The sequence below is a fragment of the Pristis pectinata genome, chromosome 9 (genome assembly GCF_009764475.1).
Source record: "Pristis pectinata isolate sPriPec2 chromosome 9, sPriPec2.1.pri, whole genome shotgun sequence".
In the NCBI taxonomy this organism is placed as follows: Eukaryota; Metazoa; Chordata; class Chondrichthyes; order Rhinopristiformes; family Pristidae; genus Pristis; species Pristis pectinata.
The window spans coordinates 60,104,418-60,125,390 of NC_067413.1; the positions used below are offsets into that span (position 1 = coordinate 60,104,418).

Below are 20,973 nucleotides of genomic sequence, written 5' to 3' on the forward strand. Positions count from 1 at the left end.
ATTCATAAAGCACAAATGCCAATTTTACACATGAAAATGAATACAGTGAAATATAGATATAGTCTCCACCTTTCTGCCAGCTGTGTAGCTAGCTTTCTCTATCTTCTGCTGGAACTGTGATTAGTCAGCCAATGTGCCTGCTTGAAATTAGCAACAGGCACTTTAAAAATGCAAGTCTAGGTCCAATTACACGCATAAGACCCCCATTCCTATTTTACTGAGCATTGGGGTAAAATGGATAACATAAACTCGGCCCCAAATTTTGTGGTGATTTTGTCAAAGGAGAATGGAACAGGACATTTTTCTGGACCTAGAACAAGGAGTGATCTTTAGACTCCTTGAAAGCAACTTGGAGATATCCATTCCAACGCTGTGCCCAGGAAATGGGGTTCCCTGCTTCAACATTTTGTTTATCCGGCTTGAAAGCCAGCAAGACCACTGATATTGCAAAATAGATAGGGTATCCCTGAGGCTATCAATCAGCTAACCAAATGCACACCCCCATCAGTAGCTAGCAAAATATGAACAGAAAGTATTATCAATAAAATTTAATCAGGTGCAAAATTTATGATGTTATTCCTTATTGATGACCAGTTTTGAAAACATTGATGGGAGTAGCTCCATTCATTTATAAGAAGCAAAAGTCCACAGAATTAAGTTTGGATTTGAGCTCATCCCCATGGGCTGTAACAGCACTCTTGTTGCCATGCCCATTTATTAATTTTTAATGTGAGGAGAGGAAATGAATATGACACCTCAGCTTACTTTGGTAGACATCACCTCATAGTTGCACCTATTATCCATGTTCTGCAATGTGATTATTGTCATTAGAAATGGGAGGCCATCCAGGTGAACTTTATTGGGTTAGCTGTCCATTTATCTCTAATTCATTAACTGAACAACAGAGGGAAAATTGTATCAGTTTGTTAGTCTTTGCTCCCATCACTAAGGGAATGCAGATCAAAAAGTTGGGTTTGATTTTCCAGGGCTTAAATGTCCTCAGATAGCAAGTTCAATTATATTCACTCATTTGATTTACCTTCAGATATAATTGACTAGAATTCATCTACAGTTAGTACCCCCAAACTTTAATGGAATGAACATCAAAGCAGAGTACAATGCCCTCACAGCCCTACACCAGGGAAGGATTCCAAGGCACCCATTCTTTAAAACAGGCCATTTTTCTGCACAAAATGTGTTCTTCTGATGAAGAGATTTCATTTGTTAAGATAACTCAATTTATTTTTGACAAAGGAAATAGTGACTGTTGTTATTCCTCTGTAGGTCTTATTAGTAAACTGCCTAACATTTAACTGAATATGCACTTTTTTTTCATCCTTAACCAAGATATTTTTAAAATAACAAATGTTTTACAGACTCTACTAACTACAGAACATATAAATTTAATGTAAGCTCAAAGCATAATTTTTTTCCTGGATCCAATCCATCTCCACGTCTATTCTTTGGATTGGACAAAAGATGGCAATCCATTTAAGTAAAGGCCCATCCTCCCTTGGCTGCAGATTTTGAACATTGAAAACTTCTGCCTAGTGGCATCAATTAGAAGACCACACTGAACTTTCTTCATTTATTTAAGCAGCAGTTCGCCCAGTTGTATTCTGTCCGTATATAAATTTGATAACATAATGATTTCTGTGCTTCAAAAGTATCTCATTGGATATGAAGTATTTGAGATATTCTGATGACAAAATGAGGTAATATAAGATTGCAAATTCTTTCTTTCAGTAACCAACAACAACATAAAACCTTGTCATAATTAAGCATTGAGGCTGCAATGTAAGAATTACTAACAAAGTATTTTGTTTGGGTTTTTTTTTGTTTTTTATTTTTCTCCAGTATTCAATCTTCTTTGAATTCAATAATCAACTGGAGTCCATAATGAAAAAAGCTTATCGTTACAGGTAGGTAGTCATTGAATTAAAAAATAGTCAATAGCTTCTCTGTTAAAGTAACAATAAAAAGTTATGTTTATTGAACCTGTGTTCAGGATTGCAGTTGATTTCTATTTGCAACACACAAAGTTGATTTTTTGATCAAAATATATAATTTAAATTAGTTGGTTGCTGATATCAAAAGCAGTCTCAATAATCCAATGAACAAATACTTTCAAAGCTGCTGACAGAATTGCCATACTTAGAATTAAGTAGCCAAGAGCTTATGACTAGCCCTGATCTTGGTTGGCTGTACTAAAATTGATTAGTCTCAATTAACTCATGTTGGCACTTCTCAGTTTGTTTGTTCAGTATATCCCTCACTGTATAGCACCATAATTTGTTTTTGAAAGCTCAATATTGACCCTGCGCACAGAATTTCTGTATACCATGTACTATATATTTTGATACATAGTCCAAATGACCATAGCTTAGAAACTACGGTACAGGCAACCCTCACGTTACGCCATTTCAGGTAACGGAAAAGTGCCCTTATAGGATGTACAAATCACTACCAAAAAAGTCTGGGAAACCAGAATAAAATTTCCTCATACAAAATTTATTTGAAAAATAAATAAATAAACAAACATGCTTTTCTTTTCAATTCACATTTCTTGATGCATGCACAGATGATACAGTTTTGCATTATGGAAAATCGCAACAAGGAGCGTTTTCTAGGAAGACAAGTACCCAACGCAGGGGTCGCCTGTATAGGGCAATGTTTTAGTATGCTATGTGATCAAGTTTTATCAAACACAAATCAAGTCCTTGGTAGCACACTCCCAGAAATCTATTCATGCTCCTCCATTTGTATGGCACACAAATCCATTAGACTACTATGCTTGCACAGTAATGGCAAGCAGCCTGAAACACGTTTTGTCATCATGTGCAGCATCCTTCTGCACATAATGAGAGTTAAGGCTGCTTTTCCCTCTTTACTTCCCCTTTCCCAGTCCTTGAAACCTAGAATCCCTCCGACTCACACTTGTATTCCAAAGCCCCACTCAATTTCTCCATTAGCAAAGTAAAGTTATTTGGGTGCACATAGTGCACAAGGGCTGTTATAGTGTGCAAGTGCCATGAGCCTAGTTCACAGTAGAATTTCACCTTTGAAGTGGGGGGTGGGGCATTGCCTGTGACTGTATAATTTCTGTCGCAGTGGTATTTGCCTAAGATCATGTGCTGAGATTGAGATTCAGGGATAACAATAGACTACTGTATTTTTGTTCGTACATTCAACTTTCTAGAGGAAGTGAAGACATTTCTGCAAAAAAAAACATATGGAATTTTATGTTTGCACTCACTTGTAATGATGGAAATAAAATTAGTGTTTTCAAACACCAAGTAGAGAAGCTTGTTGGTAGCTGGAATTTGACACAGCTAATTTAAATCAGCTCAGATTTTTTATGTTTTGTGGATGTAGAACACATCCTTGCATTAATGAAAACTTCACCCGTGACAGAGTTGTGGCTACTTGGTCATGGCTGAATTTCTAGCCTTAAGACCATTAAAGTGATTTGATGGATTCAGTGGTCTGGAAGGCCTGTCAGCAGCATTGTATGACTGGTGATTTCTGCACTGCCAGGTAATTGCACAGACTTTCCAGATTTTTAAATATAAATTCCCACAGGATTGAGAGTCTGATTGCGGATGGGGATAATAGTCAAATTCTGTCATTTGACTGAAATGATAGTATTGTAGCGGTTGCTACCACGAAATAAAACAAGACGCTAGTCGAAGGATTGCCAAACAAGAACTGGTTTATTTTCCCGCCTTGCGCGAGCCTTTTATGGGAAACTGTTCCCGCCCAATGCAACCGGCAATGACGTATATGCTACGTCATCAAGTCTTTCCCGCACGCGGGTTCTCCCCGTCGCTCGGGGAAGACGAAGGCCCGCCGCTATCTTGGGCCTCGTTGCTCCGACGCCGCACGACCCGACTGCCGAGCCGGTTCGCCTGCCCGGACGGTGAGTCACTACAGTATGTCAATATCCAGACACAGTGGATGTATACTATTCTTTATGTTACACAGGAAATAACAGGCTATTAAAGTGGACAAGGTGCTTTCTACAGCTGTTTATTCCAATTGTACTAAAAGCAAAGTGGAGGATCAGTGCCATCTCACAGAATCAGGGACAGATCACAAAATCCCTCCAATATCAAGCAACAGTGATCTTTCCTCGGTGGCTTCCCCCAGCAACAGATCACAGCATTTGCTGATAATATTGAGTGACAGGTCTCGATATTCAATGGGCCGCATCTGAGTTCAGCAGCAGCTCCAGAACATACAGGCCTGAGCCACCAGGCATACTTCGAATGTTACCCTCAGTTGTACACTATCTATGGCTGGCATACAAGCAACATACCCATTCATTTCAACGGGGTTACTGGCTTTCATTATATTGTTAAGTTTAGCTATGTTGTTCATTTATTTTTCTTTACTATATACTTAATATTAAATGTAGTCTTAAGTAAAGTTAATTTTTGTTATTTTAGTCCTTTTCAACAGTTTTTAACTGTATATAAATATTAGAGACATTTAAAATGGTAATAAGATGCCTTTAATGGCAGCTGTCTGTTGAAGGCCATCAAGGCGACATTGAGGTTAGGGTTCAGGTTCTGCCACCTGATGCCTGGTTGCCCCTCACGACTTTGGGTAGAGGTCCCTAGCCCAGCCCATTCCAAAAGTGCCGCAGCAAGTAAGTGCACCCATGAGATTAACCAGGGAGTCAAGTGAAAGTGGTGGGGGCTTGCTGAACATGATCTCACCCAAAATTCCCTGCTAAACCATGTGAGGTAGCTGCCATGGTGAGTACTGCAAAACAGGGTGATGTTTTTCAGAGTCCTCCCTCAATAATGAGTGAAAATATCTGTGTCCTTCAACAAAATCAAATGATAATTCCAAGTATCCAGCAGTGTGAACTCAGGAAATTTTATGCAGAGGCCTTGTAATACACTCAAGAAGGTAAAGACTAAATAATGGAGAATTAAAACAGAAAGTCAGTAACTTGATAAAGGAAATAGACTGGTGGTCTAATGTTTAGTGGGGTTAAAGTTGATGGATATGCAAGCATTTTTATTGCTTTTATGACCAGAAACACATCTTGCACTCAGGTTCTGCTGAATTTAACACAAAGATTGGATTACAGTTTTTGGAATCCATTTCCTACCTTTAGCCAGCCAGCCAGGGACTCTGTCATGCCATGACGCTGACTAGACCTACAGCAGCAGTTAACAATCTTGGAGCATGTAGGATGAATGAAGAGAAAGCACAGGAATGGCAAAGGAGGAGGGGTGGAAACCTTGAAAAATCACAGGCCTCTCTTCAGTGGGGAAACAGGTCACAAAACAAAGGTAAGTTTCTGACTCTAGGAGGGGATGTACAATGGCTTGAGCGACTGGGAAAGCGCACAGTCCTCTGGACCAAAAGTAGTATACAGTTAGCATAGCCTGGTAAATCCAGCTGACCCTTTCTAAAGCTGGAACAAATCTAAAATCCTCAGCACGCAACTCAGCTAAAATAGTTAAATAAAGGACCTGCCTTCTGAATGGATTACTCAGCAACTCTCTCCCCTCCACCCCATTTCACTTCATTCAAGATCTGCAACAGGAAGTTTCAAGATGGGTTGGATATATATTTGGAATGCTTTAAAGTTTAACTTGTTACCTGACTGTAAGATGTTTTGGGGAATTAAATTTACTTGCAGTGCAACCTACAAGCCTTCTCCATGTCTTCCTGCAAATGGCACCTTCCACATGCACATTGGTTCTGCATCTGCAGATGTGCCACAGACTGATAAAACACAGAACAATTCTGACAATTAGATGAATCATTAAATTAAATAGCAATCCTAAAAGCCAATATTACAGCTAACTTGTTGCAGAGTTCACTATTAACTAAATAGGTCATGCATTTCATTCTGTTTACAGAATTGCCCGGACAATAGGATATCTGCTTTTCCTCTTGCACATAAATGCTTGTTTATATTACTGGGCTTCAGATTTTGAAGGCATAGGCAGCAATAAATGGGTCTACAATGGCAAAGGAAACAGGTAATTATTTCTCTGTTACCATTTAAGATTGTCAGTTTCTTCAGGAGATGAACTGCACCATGAGTCAATGGCCTGATGCCCACTGTTCATCTCAAGTAGGACATTGTTCTGGGGTAGAGGGATACAGTATGGAAAAGGTATAAGGGAAGGGTTCCTAGATCATACTGTTTAAATCCGTGTACAGAATTTAGGTCATTCAAGTCAATCATTAATTAACCAATTAACAGTATGATTTGTTGTTTTTATTTCAGAATCTAAGACTAAGTGACCCTATAACGTTGTTAGTTTCTTTTCTCCTTAAGTGCTGTACTTGCTGCAAAAGATTATAGCAATCTATCTTCTCTTTAAAAGAGCACAGTACCTGCATTGTCCTGAATGAATATTGAAGTGATTTTTTAAAATAAGAAAATAATGTTAATAATAAAACATTATCTTAAGCCATTTGCATCAATTTAAACTTGATGTTGATTTTTTTTTAATTTTCCTCTCTTTCATACATTCTTTTTCTTCTTACTTCTTGATAATTTTGTAGCTATATCAACTGTTTCCTTTATGCGGAGAAATCCCTTCTGATGATTGCTGAACTTCCACCCCCCACCAATGAGTTTGAGCAAATATTTCAGATGTGCAACTATTTTTTAGGAGTTCTTATTCTTTCAGCCATTCTTGGTCAGGTACCTATGTTACTTCTATTAAACATTTAAAACTGCACTACTTTTGAAGCTGATTTTTTCAATGTTAAAGTGTACCCGATTTCTATCTATTGCTTCTTGAAGAATTATTTTTGACTATCTTAATTGAAACAAAGGGTATAGATTGCAGAAGCATGTTGATACCAAACTAGGAAAGAAATTCCATATGAAAAATACAAGATCTAATGTGGCAAGGGTAGTGGGTACAAAGTAATATAACTAATAATGTTTGTGCGTTTCTATAGAAAAAAGCATGTTAAAACATCTCAATGAGTTTTATAGTATAATTTTCTATTAATGTGCATTGATTGTTGTTATCCATACAATTACAACCACAATATACCACAAACAACAATATGATTTATAAGTTAATTTGTATTTTGTTCAGTATTTTATTTACTTGTTGTTCAGATGGTTTACTGTCCATTACTAGTTGAGGAGGTGATGATGGTGAAAGGCTTTGGCCTTGGAGATCTGAGGTGATGGTTCTCCGCAACTGTTACAGGATCTTGACCAAGTGACAATTTTGCTCTCAGGATTCCATATCGTTGGAGCCATGGATGGTCAGAAATGGACCATCTCTCTAGATCTGCATCTGCTTGGTATTTATAAAAGACAAATGTCATCTGTCTCTTTTTCAGTCCAAATTGAGAAGTTATCCAGCTCATGGTGTAGATTGGCATGGGCTGCTAACTAAATGGAATTTAACTGTAGAATCATTAATGAAGAGTTGTACTCCTGATCTTATCACATAAGGTATTAATGAAACAATTCAAAATGATTAGGGCAAGCATCCTTCCCTGAGGAACTCCTGGAGTGTTATTCTGGACATACAATGATGGGCCTTCAAAAACCATGAGCCATCAACAGCAGATTCCCCATTAATCCATTTGCCCATTGATTGGCCTCCTTGATGCTGTACTAATTCATGCTGCTTTAGTGTTGGATCAAATTTTTAATTTACTCATTTTTCGGGATCTGAGCATTACTGACAAGGCCAGAATTTATTATCCATTCCCAACTGCACTTGAGTAGGTGTGGTAAGCTGTCTCTTTGAACTCCTACAGTCTTTCTGGTGAAGGTATTCCTGCACTGCTGTTGTGTACGGAGTTCCAGGATTTCGACCCAACAATGATGAATGACTGGCAATATATTTCCAAATCAGAAAAGTGTGCACCTTGAAGGGGAACCTGCAGGTGGTGGTGTTCCCATGTTTGTGCTGCCCTTATCCTTCTTGGTGGTGGAGGTTGCTGGTCTGGGATGTACTATTCAAGTTGCCTGGGCAAGCAACTACAGTACATTTGGAAAATGATACACTATGTGCACTGTAGCCCCTGTCCACTGGTGATGGAGGGAATGAAAATATAGAATGGTTCCTGAATTGTCCTGGATGGTTTTGAGAGTTGTTAGAATTGCAACCATCCAGGCAAGTGGAAGGTATTCCATCACACTCCTAATTTGTGCCTTTAGTTGATGGAAAGACTTTGGGGTGCCAGGAGTGAGTCACTTTCCACAGGATACCCAGCCTCTCACCCGCTCACAGTACTTACTTGACTAGTCCATGTTTCTAGTCAATGGTGATTCCCTAAAATTTTGATGAGGGGGGACACGATGATGCTAGTGCCATCGTTGGTGGGTGATTAGATTCTCTCTTTTTGGAAATGGTCTTTGCTTGGCACTTTTGTGGTATAAATAGTATTTGCTTTTCATCAGCCCAGGCCTAAATGTTGTCTAGGTCTTGCTACATTCAGTCAGCTAATGAGTTGTGAATGGAATTGAACATTGTGCAATCATCAGCAAACGTCCCCACTTCTCTCATTATGATGGAAGAATGAAGGTCATTGTTGAAGTAGCTATAGATGCTTGGGCCTAGGAAGCTGCCCTGAGGAATCCCGCTGTGATGTCTTGGGGCTGGGATGATTGACCTGAATAACCATAACCAGCTTCTTTTGTGAGAGGTATGACTCCAACCATAGAACCATAGAACAGTACAGCACAATACAGGCCCTTCAGCCCACCATGTTGTACCAACCTTTAAACCATGCCTAATACTATCTAACCCTTTCCTCCCACATATCGCCCTATTTTAAATTCCTCCATATGCTTATTTAACAATCTCTTGCACTCGACCAACGTACCTGCCTCCACCACTACCCCAGGCAGCACATTCCATGCACCAACTGCTCTCTGGGTGAAAAACCTCCCTCTGATATCTCCCTTGAACTTCTCACCCATTACTTTAAAGCCATGGCCTCTTGTATTGAGCATTAGTGCCCTGGGAAAGAGGCGCTGGCTGTCTACTCTATCTATTCCTCTTAATATTTTGTATACCTCTATTGTGTCTCCCCTTCTCTCCAAAGAATAAAGACCTAGCTCCCTTAGTCTCTCCTCATAATGCATACTCTCCAAACCAGGCAGCATCCTGGTAAATCTCCTCTGCACCAATTCCAACGCTTCCACATCCTTCCTATAATGAGGCGACCAGAACTGGACACAATACTCCAAGTGTGGTCTAACCAGAGTTTTGTAGAGCTGCATCATTACCTCGCGGCTCTTAAACTCGATCCCATGACTTATGAAAGCCAACATCCCATAAGCTTTCTTAACTACCCTATCCACCTGTGAGGCAATGTGTGGAATTTAAAATTTCATCAAGTGTTTAAATCCCTCCATAGTCTTATACTACTTATCTATGTGACTTCCTGCAACAGCCATGTATTCCCACAAATCTGGCATCCAGTGGATTTCCATCACCCCAGATTGGGAAGCCATTTCTTCACTTGCCTGGGCCCTAACTTTCCTGATTCCTTCTGCTTCTATCTCCTCCATTGGACACTCCTTAGAACCAATTTATTTGGATGAGATTTTGGGCACTTTTCCTAAAATTTTGTCTGGTAACCTAATTTTATTGAAAAATGCTCCTATGAATCACCTTGAATGAAGCTCTACCTGAAAGCCACTTATAACAAAGGCAATTTGTCTTTGATTAAACACATTAAACAAACTGACATGCCTGGCGTGCATTGCTGTGCAATGAGGCTCACAATAAACCCAAAGTCAGTAATAATCCACTTGGAACAGTAATAATGTTTACATTTGAAAGATATCAAATCAATCATTCAACTAAACATTCAGGATGCTTGACTCTCATAGCCTGATACGTAAATATTATTACAACTGTATTAACACAGAGTAAGTCTAAAGCAGCTATCTCACTTAAAACTCTGACGAGATCTCTCCCTAAAACTCTCTGCTTTACCCTCCTTCTTTAAGACTCCTTCAAGCCTATCTACTACCACCACTCTTAAAATATTGCTATGTTCCTTTATAACAGCCCTGTTTGCCAATTCAATCAATAATAAATATTATTTTCCTTAGCAGAACACAGAGTGAACAACACATGTGACTTTGGTATGAAAAATGTATATAGTATGAGGCATGATTAGGGAAATCAGGATTGTTTCCTTTGTCAGCCTTAGTTTCTCGAAGTTATAAAGGGAATATATTTAATTTAGGCAAATGTTATTTCAACTTTTCCCATTACGTGAAATAAAGGATGCCGGCTGAAACTTAAGAATAAGGAAGGAACTTTGAACACGGGGATGGGAGGAATGCATTTATGATTTAAAATACAAAGGAGAGTAGTTGAAAAACTGGAAATGCTGGAAATCTCAAATAACACCAGGAAATGTCAGAAATACTATACATGTCAGACAACATCTGTGGAGAGAGAAAAGTTAACATTCCAAGTTCTGATGCAAAATAGAAAGGCCGGTAAGCTGAATTTGGTATTGAATCCTGAGGACTGTAATGTGCCTAGTCAGAAAATGAGATCCTGCTCCTTATGTTGGGCTTCGTTGGAAAAGTATAAGAGGCCAAGACAGAGAAATCAGTGTGGGAGTGAGACGGAGAACTGAGGTGATAGGCAGATGGAAGTTCAGGTCTCTCAAATGGATTGGACAGAGATGATCCACAAAGGAGTCACTGAGTGCAGAGGAGACTGTATTGTGAACACAGAATGCTGATACTAAATTGGAAGGAGCACGAGTGAATCACTGCCTCGCCCAGATGGACTATTTGGGTCCTTGGCTGCTGGGGAGCAAAACAGGAAAAGGTAAACTGTAGCACCTCCCTCAGTTGCAAGGGAAGCTGCCATGAGAAGGGGAATGGATGTTGGTGGAGATAAAATAATGAACCAAAGCATTGTGATGAACACACTCACTTCGGAATGCTGAAAGGGGAAAGAAGATGAAGATGCATCCAGTGGTGGCATTGTGTGAGGGTGCAGTGATTGTGAAAATAATTGTGAAGGGTAGTGGGGTAGACGATGAGAAGACAAGGAAAACCCAATCCTTGTTCTGGACAGAAGAAGAGTGGGTGAGAACAGAGCACAGAAAATGGAACAGGTGCAGTTGAGAACCTGTCAACTATGCTGGAGGGGAAAACATTTTTAAGGAAAAAGGAAGAAATAGAGCAGCACTGTGGTTCAAAGTCTCATCATTAGAATGGAATGTTAGAATGGAATCTAATGAATCATTAGAAAGTCTCATCATCAATTAGAATTAGATAAACTAGGAGAATAGAATGGAATACTTACAGGAATCAGTATGGGAGATGTGCAAGCAAGATAGCTGGGGGAGTCCATGGATGTAATCCCCTGAGATGGAGATAGAGAAGTCAAGAAAGGAAAGGGAAAAGTCCAAGGTGAGCCATGTGAAAGTGAAAACAGGGTGGAAATTGACAACACAGGTGGTTTGAATTCTGTACAAAAGCAGGCAGAATACCAATAGGGCTATCAGTGCAGAGAAAGGAATTGAATTATTAATGGATTTAAGAGACATATGGAAAAATTTCAAAGGCAGAGGCATTTGCTGAAGACAGGATTTGGGGAAGTTCAGCTATGAGAGGGACATGGTTTAATACACGTCTAAATATACTAGCTTGTCTTAGTTGGTAGTACTACATACATAATCCTAGCTAGTCTCTCAGTACTTTTGAACAAATATTGCAGTGTGAGTAATATAAAATATTAAAATGATGCTTTGGCTGCCTGTTCAAGTGGACGTAAAAGGTCCCATTTAAATTAAACAGAGTGTACTCTGGTTAATTCAATCATTTCATTTGTTTGTTTGTAGAAACTGGTTGGACCTAAATTGGCTGTTCCACATAAACTACATACCAAAAATAATTAGTTGTATGAGAGACATATTGAAACTTCCAGCAAATATGAAAGGCATTATGTAAATGCAAGGGCCAGCATTTTTCGAAATGCTTTTGAAATTCAGAACTGTAACCTTTACTGCCATTCAGAATCCCCACCCCCACCCCCGCCCCCAGTTTAAACATGGTTTCAATTGTTGAAAAATATTTGTGTTCTCCAGGTACCTGAGGTGTTACTATTGGGCAGTCCGGACTTTGATTACAATTGGTGGTATTCCTGAACCAGTCACTGTCTTTGAACTAGTCTTTCAGGGGTGCAATTATTTCACAGGTGTCTTTGTGTTCTCCAGCTTACTTGGTCAGGTAAATGAAATTATCTTTGAATGAATCACTGTACATTGCAGTGCATTCATCAGACAATTTATAAAATATGGGTCAGGCAGGGGAATTAAAGCAAAGGCTGAGGAAAAGGTTAACAGGCATTACTGTTAAATCAAACACTTATAAGTGAAATATTGCCAAAATTTTACAACACTAATCTGGAAAACATTTCTCCCAAGTTTGACATGAGGTGGGACTGGCCTACAGTGGAATATTTTCCCCTATTTTTCCCCTTGGTGCATAAGCATTGTAATAGCAAAACTTCTTGCTGAAACTGTCACCATTAATTAATATGAGGCGTTTTAGTAGCTAGTGGAAATCTCTTGAAATAATCTGCAAAACAAGGGGGTAAATGAGGATCTGCTTTTTAAGTCAGTAAACTGTTTTAAATTGGAACACATTGCCTGAACAATTGATGGAAGTAGATTCAACAGGAACTTTCAGAAAAGAGGTGGACTTTAACTAAACAGTGAACTTTTCAGGACAGCAAGGAAAGAACAGGAGACGAGGGCTAATGGGATAGCCTTTCAAAGTAAAGGATCAAAGATGTAATGCCTTGAATGGCCTCTATCTATGCTGTGTAATTTTCTAATTCTTAGTGCAATAACTTAGTTGTATTTGCACCGGTAATTTAAAGTCACAGAGTCGTAGACTACTACAGCAATGAAATAGGCCCTTCAGCCCATCTAGTCCATGCTGATCTGATCTTCTGCCTAGTCCCATCTACCTGCACCCAGACCATATCCCTCCAAACCCCTCCCATCCATGTACCTATCCAAACATCTCTTGAATGTTACAATTGAACCCACATCTACCACTTCCGCTGGCAACTCATTCCACACTTGCACCACCCTCTGGGTGAAGAAGTTACCCCTTAGATTCTCCTTAAATATTTCACCTTTCACCCTAAACCTATGACCTCTAGTTCTAGCTCACTCAACCTGAGGGGGAAAAACCCTATCTATACCCCTCATAATTTTGTATACCTCTAATAACATCTCCCCTCATTCTCCTGCACTCCAGGGAATAAAGTCCAAACTTATCCAACCTTTCCCTATAACTCAGGTCTTCAAGTCCCAGCAACATCCTTGTAAATTTTCTCTGCACTCTTTCAAGCATATTGATATCTTCCCTGTAGGTAGGTGACCAGAACTGCACACAATACTCTAAATTCAGCTTCACCAACATCTTGTACAACTTCAATGTAACATCCCTATTCCTCCAGCATCACAATGTTTTTCATCCCTACCTCTGTACTGAATGTCCTAATTTATGAAGGACAATATGCTCTCTTTGTGGCCCTATCTACCTGTGATACCAATTTCAAGGAATTATGTATCTGTATTCCCAGGTCCCTTTGTTCTACTTCACACCTCAGAGCCCTACCATTCACTGTGTAAGTCTTACCCTGGTTTGTCCTCCCAAAGTGCAACACCTCACACTTGTCTGCATTAAATTCCATCTGACATTTTTCAGCCCATTTACCTAGCTGGTCAAGATCACGCTGCAAGCTTTGATAGCCTTCCTCACTGTCTACTACACCCCCAATCTTGGTGTCATCCTCAAATTTGCTGATCCAGTTTACCGCATTATTATCTTATTCATTAATATAGATGTTAGCCTTTGTTGCTGAAGCTGCATGAATATTTGGTAAAAACATTTAGAATCTTAGTGGCTATTTTAGCTGATATTAAACCTTAGGTTGGCTGTTTTGGAATTTATTTATTGCAGGTGAACAACATATAAAATAAATCAACACCAATGCTGAAATAGCAGTGATCAGAATTCTGGACTACCATATAGAGAACAACAGAACCCGTACCGATCCCTGCAGCAGACCACTAGTCACAGGCCTCCAGTCAGAGAAAGAACCATCTACTACCACTCTCTGGCTTCTCCCGCTCAGCCAATGTTAAATCCAATTGACTACTTCACCCTGAATGCCAGCCAACTTAACCCTCTGGACAGCCTCCCATGCGGGACTTTGTCTACATGGATTTTAGCAAAGCCTTTGACAACGTCCACTGCCTTTCCTTCATGAACCTTCTTGGTAACCTCCTTGAAAAACTCTATAGGATTGGTTAGATATAACATACCACGCACAAAGCCATGTTGACTATACCTAATCAGGCCCTGTCTATCCAAATACTTATATATCCTGTCCTTTAGAATACCTTCCAATAACTTACCCATGACTGACATCAGGCTCACCAGCCTCTAATTTCCCAGCTTATTCTTAGAGCCTTTCTTGAACAACAACATCAGTTATCCTCTAGTCCTCCGGCACCTCACCTGTGGCTAAGAACGTTTTAAGTATCTCTGCCAGGGCCCCTATAATTTCTACGCTAGCCTCCCACAAAGTCCAAGGGGACACCTTGTCAGGTCCTGGGGATTTATCCACCTTAATTCACCTCAAGATAGCCAGCATCTCCTCTTCCGTAATCCAGATACAGTCCATGACCTCAGAACTCTTTTGCCTCAGTTCTATAGTCTCTGTGTCTGTCTCCAAAGTAAATATGGATGCAAAAAATTAATTTAAGATCTCCCCATCTCTTTCGGCTCCATGCATAGATAACCACGCTGATCTTCAAGAGGACCAATTTTGTCCCTTGCTACCCTTCTGCTCTTAATATAGCTATAGAAACCCTTGGGATTCTTTCATCCTGTCTGCCAGAGCAACCTCATGTCCTCTTTATGCCCTCCTGACTTCTCTCTTAAGTGTTCTCTTGCATTTCTTATACTCCTCAAGCGCTTCATTTGATCATGCTTATCTCCAAAGACCACTCAGTTATGCACGTTCACATTCCCTGTTATCTTGGGCATGCCTTTCTCTATATGGTAGTCCAGAATTCTGACCACTGCTATTTCAGCATGGTGTTGATTTATTTTATACAGTATTTGTTTCACCTACAATAAATGAATTCCAAAACAGCCAACCTAAAGTTTAATAGCAGCTAAAATAGCTGTTAAGATTCTAAATGTTCAACCAAATAGTCGTGCAGCTTCAGCAACAAAGGCTAATTTTTTTTAAGCAAGCTATCAGAAGGTGTTCAGAGCCACCTTGCTAGCTTCAATGCCAGGGATCACATACCCAGCCATTGGACAGGTTGCTGGTGTAGTTTTGAGGTCGTGACAATCTTCATTGCTGAGGTGATACTTAAATCAAATGCCAACCTTTAAATCAGATATTTAAACCATTGGTTTCAATGAAACGTGGATTTCTCATAGGCCTGCAAGTTTCATCCAAGGGAAAAGTTCAGTAATGTGTCCCAAAGTCTGACTAGGAAATCAGCAGTTCTGTGATTGTATGTTTTAATCTACCATCCACAGCAAAAGTGGTAACATCTACCATAGCTGGTTCTAACACAGTTAATGGTTTGCTGCTGCCACTTGATCCTTAATGTTGTACTGTGGGATCCTTCAAAAGGAATTCATTTCCCCATTATTCATAAAAGCTGAAGGTAAATTGCTGAAGGAATGGTGATGTATTATTGTTGGCCTGGACTGAAATGTCTTCCCTTATGTAGGGAAGGCATTTCAGTCCCCATTATATTCTCTGGACATTGCATATTTGTGATGTGCATGTGGTTGGACAATGTTTGCAATCACACCCAGACAGGTTATTTGTGTTGATAAAGACACACCAATGATAATTCTCAAAGTAGAATTTAGCTGGACTTCTACAGATTTGGCGAGCAGTACTCTGCTAAAGAATACACTGAGGCAAGTGTTGCCCTACAGTGTATTTAAGCCATCAGCAATCCATGTGGATCTGACAGGTTTCTGGATCAGGTTGACCCAAATCTTTTGTTTCCTCCAAGTTTCAAGAGATACTGCCTTTTTAATAGGGTGCAATGAAGTACGATTCTGATGCAGTAGGAAATTTTGACCTGGCTAAGAGTTAACACAACCACAGCCTATAACTTAATTAGTTATCTCCAAGATCTACAAATAGCTCTACTAACTGCTTACCTTATCATTTAATGAAAATTGTTGATGTGCCTGCCTATTTCCTCCCTTTTAGATGCGTGATATTATAGGAGCAGCTACTGCAGGCCAGACGTACTACCAAACATCTTTGGATAACACAGTTGCATATTTGAATATATATTCAGTTTCAAGATATATACAAAATCGTGTACATAAATGGTATGAATACACTTGGGAATCACAAGGCCAGCTGGGTGAGTAAGCTGTGCCCACACCAGGCTTTCTATTTGATAAATGTCCTTGGTGACTTCTACTTTAAAAAAAATGCTTTATTTCTTTCAGATGTGTCTGAGATGATGGAAGATTTGCCAGTAAAGATGCAACTGGCCATTGCAATTGATCAAAACTATGAGATAGTCAGCAAGGTTGATCTGTTTAAGGTATGTAGTTTAAGTTTCCCTTTAGTTGACTGGATTCTGTTGCTACTGTTATTTCTCATCTCTCATTCTCTTACAACATAGAATGCCATTCAGTTCATTGAGTCTCTATCAGCTTTCCCATCAATCTGATTTTCTTCCTTATTTCCCTGCAATCTATCTTTTTCAATAAATTCTACACTGATATTCTGACCACCCAACCACAGTATAGTTAATTTACAGTGCCCAATTAACCTATCAACGAGCACATATTTGAGAGGTGATAGGAATCCAGAGCACCTGGGGGAAACCCATAGAGCAAGCCTGAAGGGCCAAATGACCTACTACTGCTCATAATTTCTATGTTTTTGTAGAGTAAAGAGGGCAGTCATAGTGAGAGAAAGTAGACAAGGGGACATTTAAAGCTGTGAAATGCAATTCTATGAGATGTTGCTCAAACCTGAAGCCAACAGGAGAATGGGCATTTCTAGCATCCATCTGTTTCACAGTTCTGATGAAGGATCTTTAACCAGAAACATTAACTCAGTTTCTCTTTCCAATGTTATTTATTTACCTACTCCTGAGAAACAGCAGCTGTCTTCTAGATCCCATAAAAGCTGTAAGAAATACAAGGTGAAGTGAGCCACTTGGCCTTTAGAAATGGCTTCATTGTTTAATAACATCAAGCTAATCCTCTGCTTCAACTACATCCTCCTGTGTATCCTCACATCAATTAAATCCCTTGGTTTCCAAGAATATCTCAACTACTGAGCATCCAGATCCCTCTGGGGTAGACAATGCCAATTCACAACCTTCTGTGTGGAGTGAAGACCTCTCTTCCTCCAATATCTTCCTCCTCCTCCCCTCCCCCAACTCCTACTGGCTCTGCCCACATACCTCAGTTTCACAAACCATTCTCTCTTGCTCTTGATGGTTTCACCTGAATAATCTTATGAGCCAGGCAGCTGCTTCCAAAGTCTTCCTGGCATTTCAGTAAAGATGGCAAGCAACTAAATCTAAGCCATAAAAATCAGCTGAGCTTTTCTGTTATTTATCTTGGACAGGCATGCTAATACATTCCAGCTCAAGCCATTGTCTTCCTACAATAAGACGGAGAAATCAGATATATACTAATAGTGACAGAAGAAAATTGCATTACTACAAAGACTCAGGTGGAAATAGAAAAAGATCAACAAAAAGAAACTAGGAATCAGTGTTAAAAGTATTCAAAAGTATTCACATAATACTATGTTTTTAGTTGAATTTCTGTGCACAGCAAATTCTCTATCAACTGTGGACACATAATTACGATCTGTAACAGTACTCATGTTGTGGCTAGAAAATTGCTCTGAAAGGGTTGTGGTATTCCTTACTATTTGCATATATTAAAAAAAATTAAGCTCTAACCTAGCATCAACCCTTTTTTGATTCTATTATGATCTTTGAACTGGCACACAACAGCATAATGAATTATGTGGCAGAGCTAGTTAACATCTTATCCTGACTTTGAGATTCGTCCACACTGCTGTAATTTAAAGGTTCCTATTATAATAATCATATATAAAAGTTCATCTGGGCAAACTTAATTCAATGTTTATGTGTGGCTAGATTCACAGGTACTGTCATGTGCATTTAAATAATCTAACAGAATCTGATTGTGGTTATTTTGTGAAAAAGACTAAAACCACATATGCTCAGTAAGGGTTGTTCTTTTGAGATTAGCTGTAGGGCAGATTATTGTGATACGGTTGAGTAAGCTTTACTTTGCTTCCAATACTACGTAATGTTGACGTGGGAATCAAAAATATTTCTTTTCCAGCACTGACATTCTTCATACAGGAACAGCTCAATAAAAATATAAACATAAGTTTTTGTTTGTAATCCATACATGATTTACTGTTAATATTGAAGAACTGTCATGTTCTCCAGAGAAATTTGCTTAGTCCATGCAATGAAATGATCAAACTAAATATGTCAACCTTTGGTCAAATATGTATCAGCTCCCAGCATTAAATTGTTGCGTTTTTGTAGTTTGTTAAATTGGAACTGATAGTATAAGCAACAAATTAACATTGGCAATATTTTTTTCTCATTTCAGTGTCTAAACGCTCTGCTTTTACAAAGAGAATCCGCCACATTTTGTGTTGCTAATTTTTTTTAACAAGTATTTGTTCTTGGGTAAAATAGTGAAAGGCAATACATTTATATGCTTTAGATAAGAACCAGTTTCAGCAGTCTCAGATAGCACACCCATTGTTGCAAAGTACAATGTCCTCAAGACAATGAAACAAAGCCAATAACATACATATCAATGTCGCTTAAATAAATGAAAATCAAATAAATGGTAAATGCTGGAAATTTAGCTTCAGTAAATAATGCATATATTAGTGTACATGTGGAGGGAGGACCCCTGGGAATCCTCAGGATTGACTCTTGGCCAATGATGTCTCATGGTATCAGGTCAAACATGGATAAGGAAACCTCCTGATTACCACCCACCATCTTTTCTCAGCTGATGAAGTAGTACTCCTCCACGTTGAACAACACGTACTCAGGGTGGGAGAACTCAATGTATATCATCAAGAATGGCTTGATAGCACTGCCGTTGATTGAACTAGCCGAGTCTTGAAGGACACAACTGCCAGACTGGGTCTGCAGCAGGTAGTGAGTGAACTGATGTGAGGATTGGACCTACTTGACATCCTCGCCACTTTACCTGTGGCCAATTCATCCATCCACAATAGCACTGGTAGAAGTGACCATCTCGACATTCTTGTGGGGACAAAGTCCCATGTTCACACCAAGGATAAGTTCCATTCTGTTGTGTAGTACTACGATCATGCTGAGTGGGATAGACTTGGAACATGTCTGGTATCTCAAATCTGGGCATCCATCAGATACTGTGGACCATTAGCAACAGTAGAAATCTAGAGGTTGCATCTGCAACCATATGCCTGACATATTCCTCATATTCTACCACAATAATCAGGCTGGGGGATCAGTACTGGGTTAATGAAGAGTGCAGAAAGATATGCCAAGAGCTGCACCAGGCATACCTAAAATTGAAGTGCCTAGTGAAGCTGAAATAAAGGACTACACATAATAGGCAGAGTTAAACAATCGCATAATCTATTGATCACATCACAGCTCTGCAGTCCTACCCCATCCAGTAGTGAATGGTGGTGGACATTTAAACAGCTAACAGGAGGAGGACGCTCTATAAACATTTTCCATCCTCAACAATGATGGGGCCCAGATTGTGGGGGAAGAAGGCAAGATTGAAACATTGATGACAATGTTCAGCCAGAGTGAATTAGCCGTACTGATTTCTCTTGAGATCTCCAGCATCACAGAAACCAGTCTTACCCAATTAATTTCATTCTGTGCATTATCAAGAAATATCATAGAATACTTGTAACACCAAAGACTAAGGGATCAAACAACATCCTAGCAGTAGTCCTGAAGACTTGTGCCTCTGAATTATCTGAATTTTTATCCAAGCTGTAGCCTGGTAGGGTTATTACATTGGTGTCTACCCAATAATATTGAAAAAGTCTTCGTGTATGTCCTGTTCAGAAAAAAACAGAACAAATCCAATCTGGATAATTACTGCCCAGTCAGTCTGGGAATGGGATGAATTGTTCAAAGCAACTGTAGAGTCCTCTTTGTAATTCAGTAAATGAGAAAGATGTAAAATTTAAGGTATTTTTAGATTTAGTGCATACTAAAAGAAACACCAAAATGTTTCCTTTATTGGACTTTAATCAATGTTTCATTGCCATGTCTCTCCAGGATTGTGACAAAGAGATGATATATGATATACTGCTCAGGCTGAAATCAGTTGTCTATTTGCCTGGTGACTTTGTATGCAAGAAGGTAATCTTCATTTTTCTCCTGTTCATTGCAGTAAGTTGTTTGCATTTATTGAGCCAGTTAAATTCAGTCAGACATGGTTTACTCATTGGTATATTCAGAATTCATAAATTAACCCAAGATTAAAAATATTTTGAAAGTGAGGCTTTCAAATCTCACATAAAAATGTATGATTATCTGTAATCGTAGGAATGATAATTTCATCATTCTGCAGGTACATATTAGATAAGTGCAAAAGATTTCACTAATGCAGATGATAATTATTCATTACTAGAAAAGTGAACAACATAAAATTTCACAAAACAAAAATTAAAATTTCCAAATCCACTTTCCTTGTTATATAATATAAAATAGATATTTTTGTTTACTTTATCTTATCTTTGTTATAATTATTGTCACCTGTGAACAAAGGTTATGGTCCCTTTCATGTCTGGATTCTGGACATTTTCTTTGTAATTTTATTTATGTTCTCTCATGAGATAAAATGTTTCTTCATCTGTTGTAATTATGAGAAAA

At 39.0% G+C, this 20,973-nt stretch overlaps 1 protein-coding gene across 1 annotated transcript in view; it reads left to right on the forward strand.

Annotated features, from left to right (window-relative positions):
* LOC127573997 (cyclic nucleotide-gated cation channel beta-3-like) overlaps positions 1 to 20,973 on the forward strand; it is an 89,200-nt gene that overhangs the window by 49,364 nt on the left and 18,863 nt on the right. The window contains exons 9-14 of the mRNA XM_052022589.1: positions 1,858 to 1,922; positions 5,883 to 6,005; positions 12,079 to 12,220; positions 16,263 to 16,422; positions 16,511 to 16,608; positions 20,377 to 20,460. Of these exons, the coding sequence (XP_051878549.1) occupies positions 1,858 to 1,922; positions 5,883 to 6,005; positions 12,079 to 12,220; positions 16,263 to 16,422; positions 16,511 to 16,608; positions 20,377 to 20,460 (672 nt within the window). The remainder of the gene's footprint in view (positions 1 to 1,857; positions 1,923 to 5,882; positions 6,006 to 12,078; positions 12,221 to 16,262; positions 16,423 to 16,510; positions 16,609 to 20,376; positions 20,461 to 20,973) is intronic.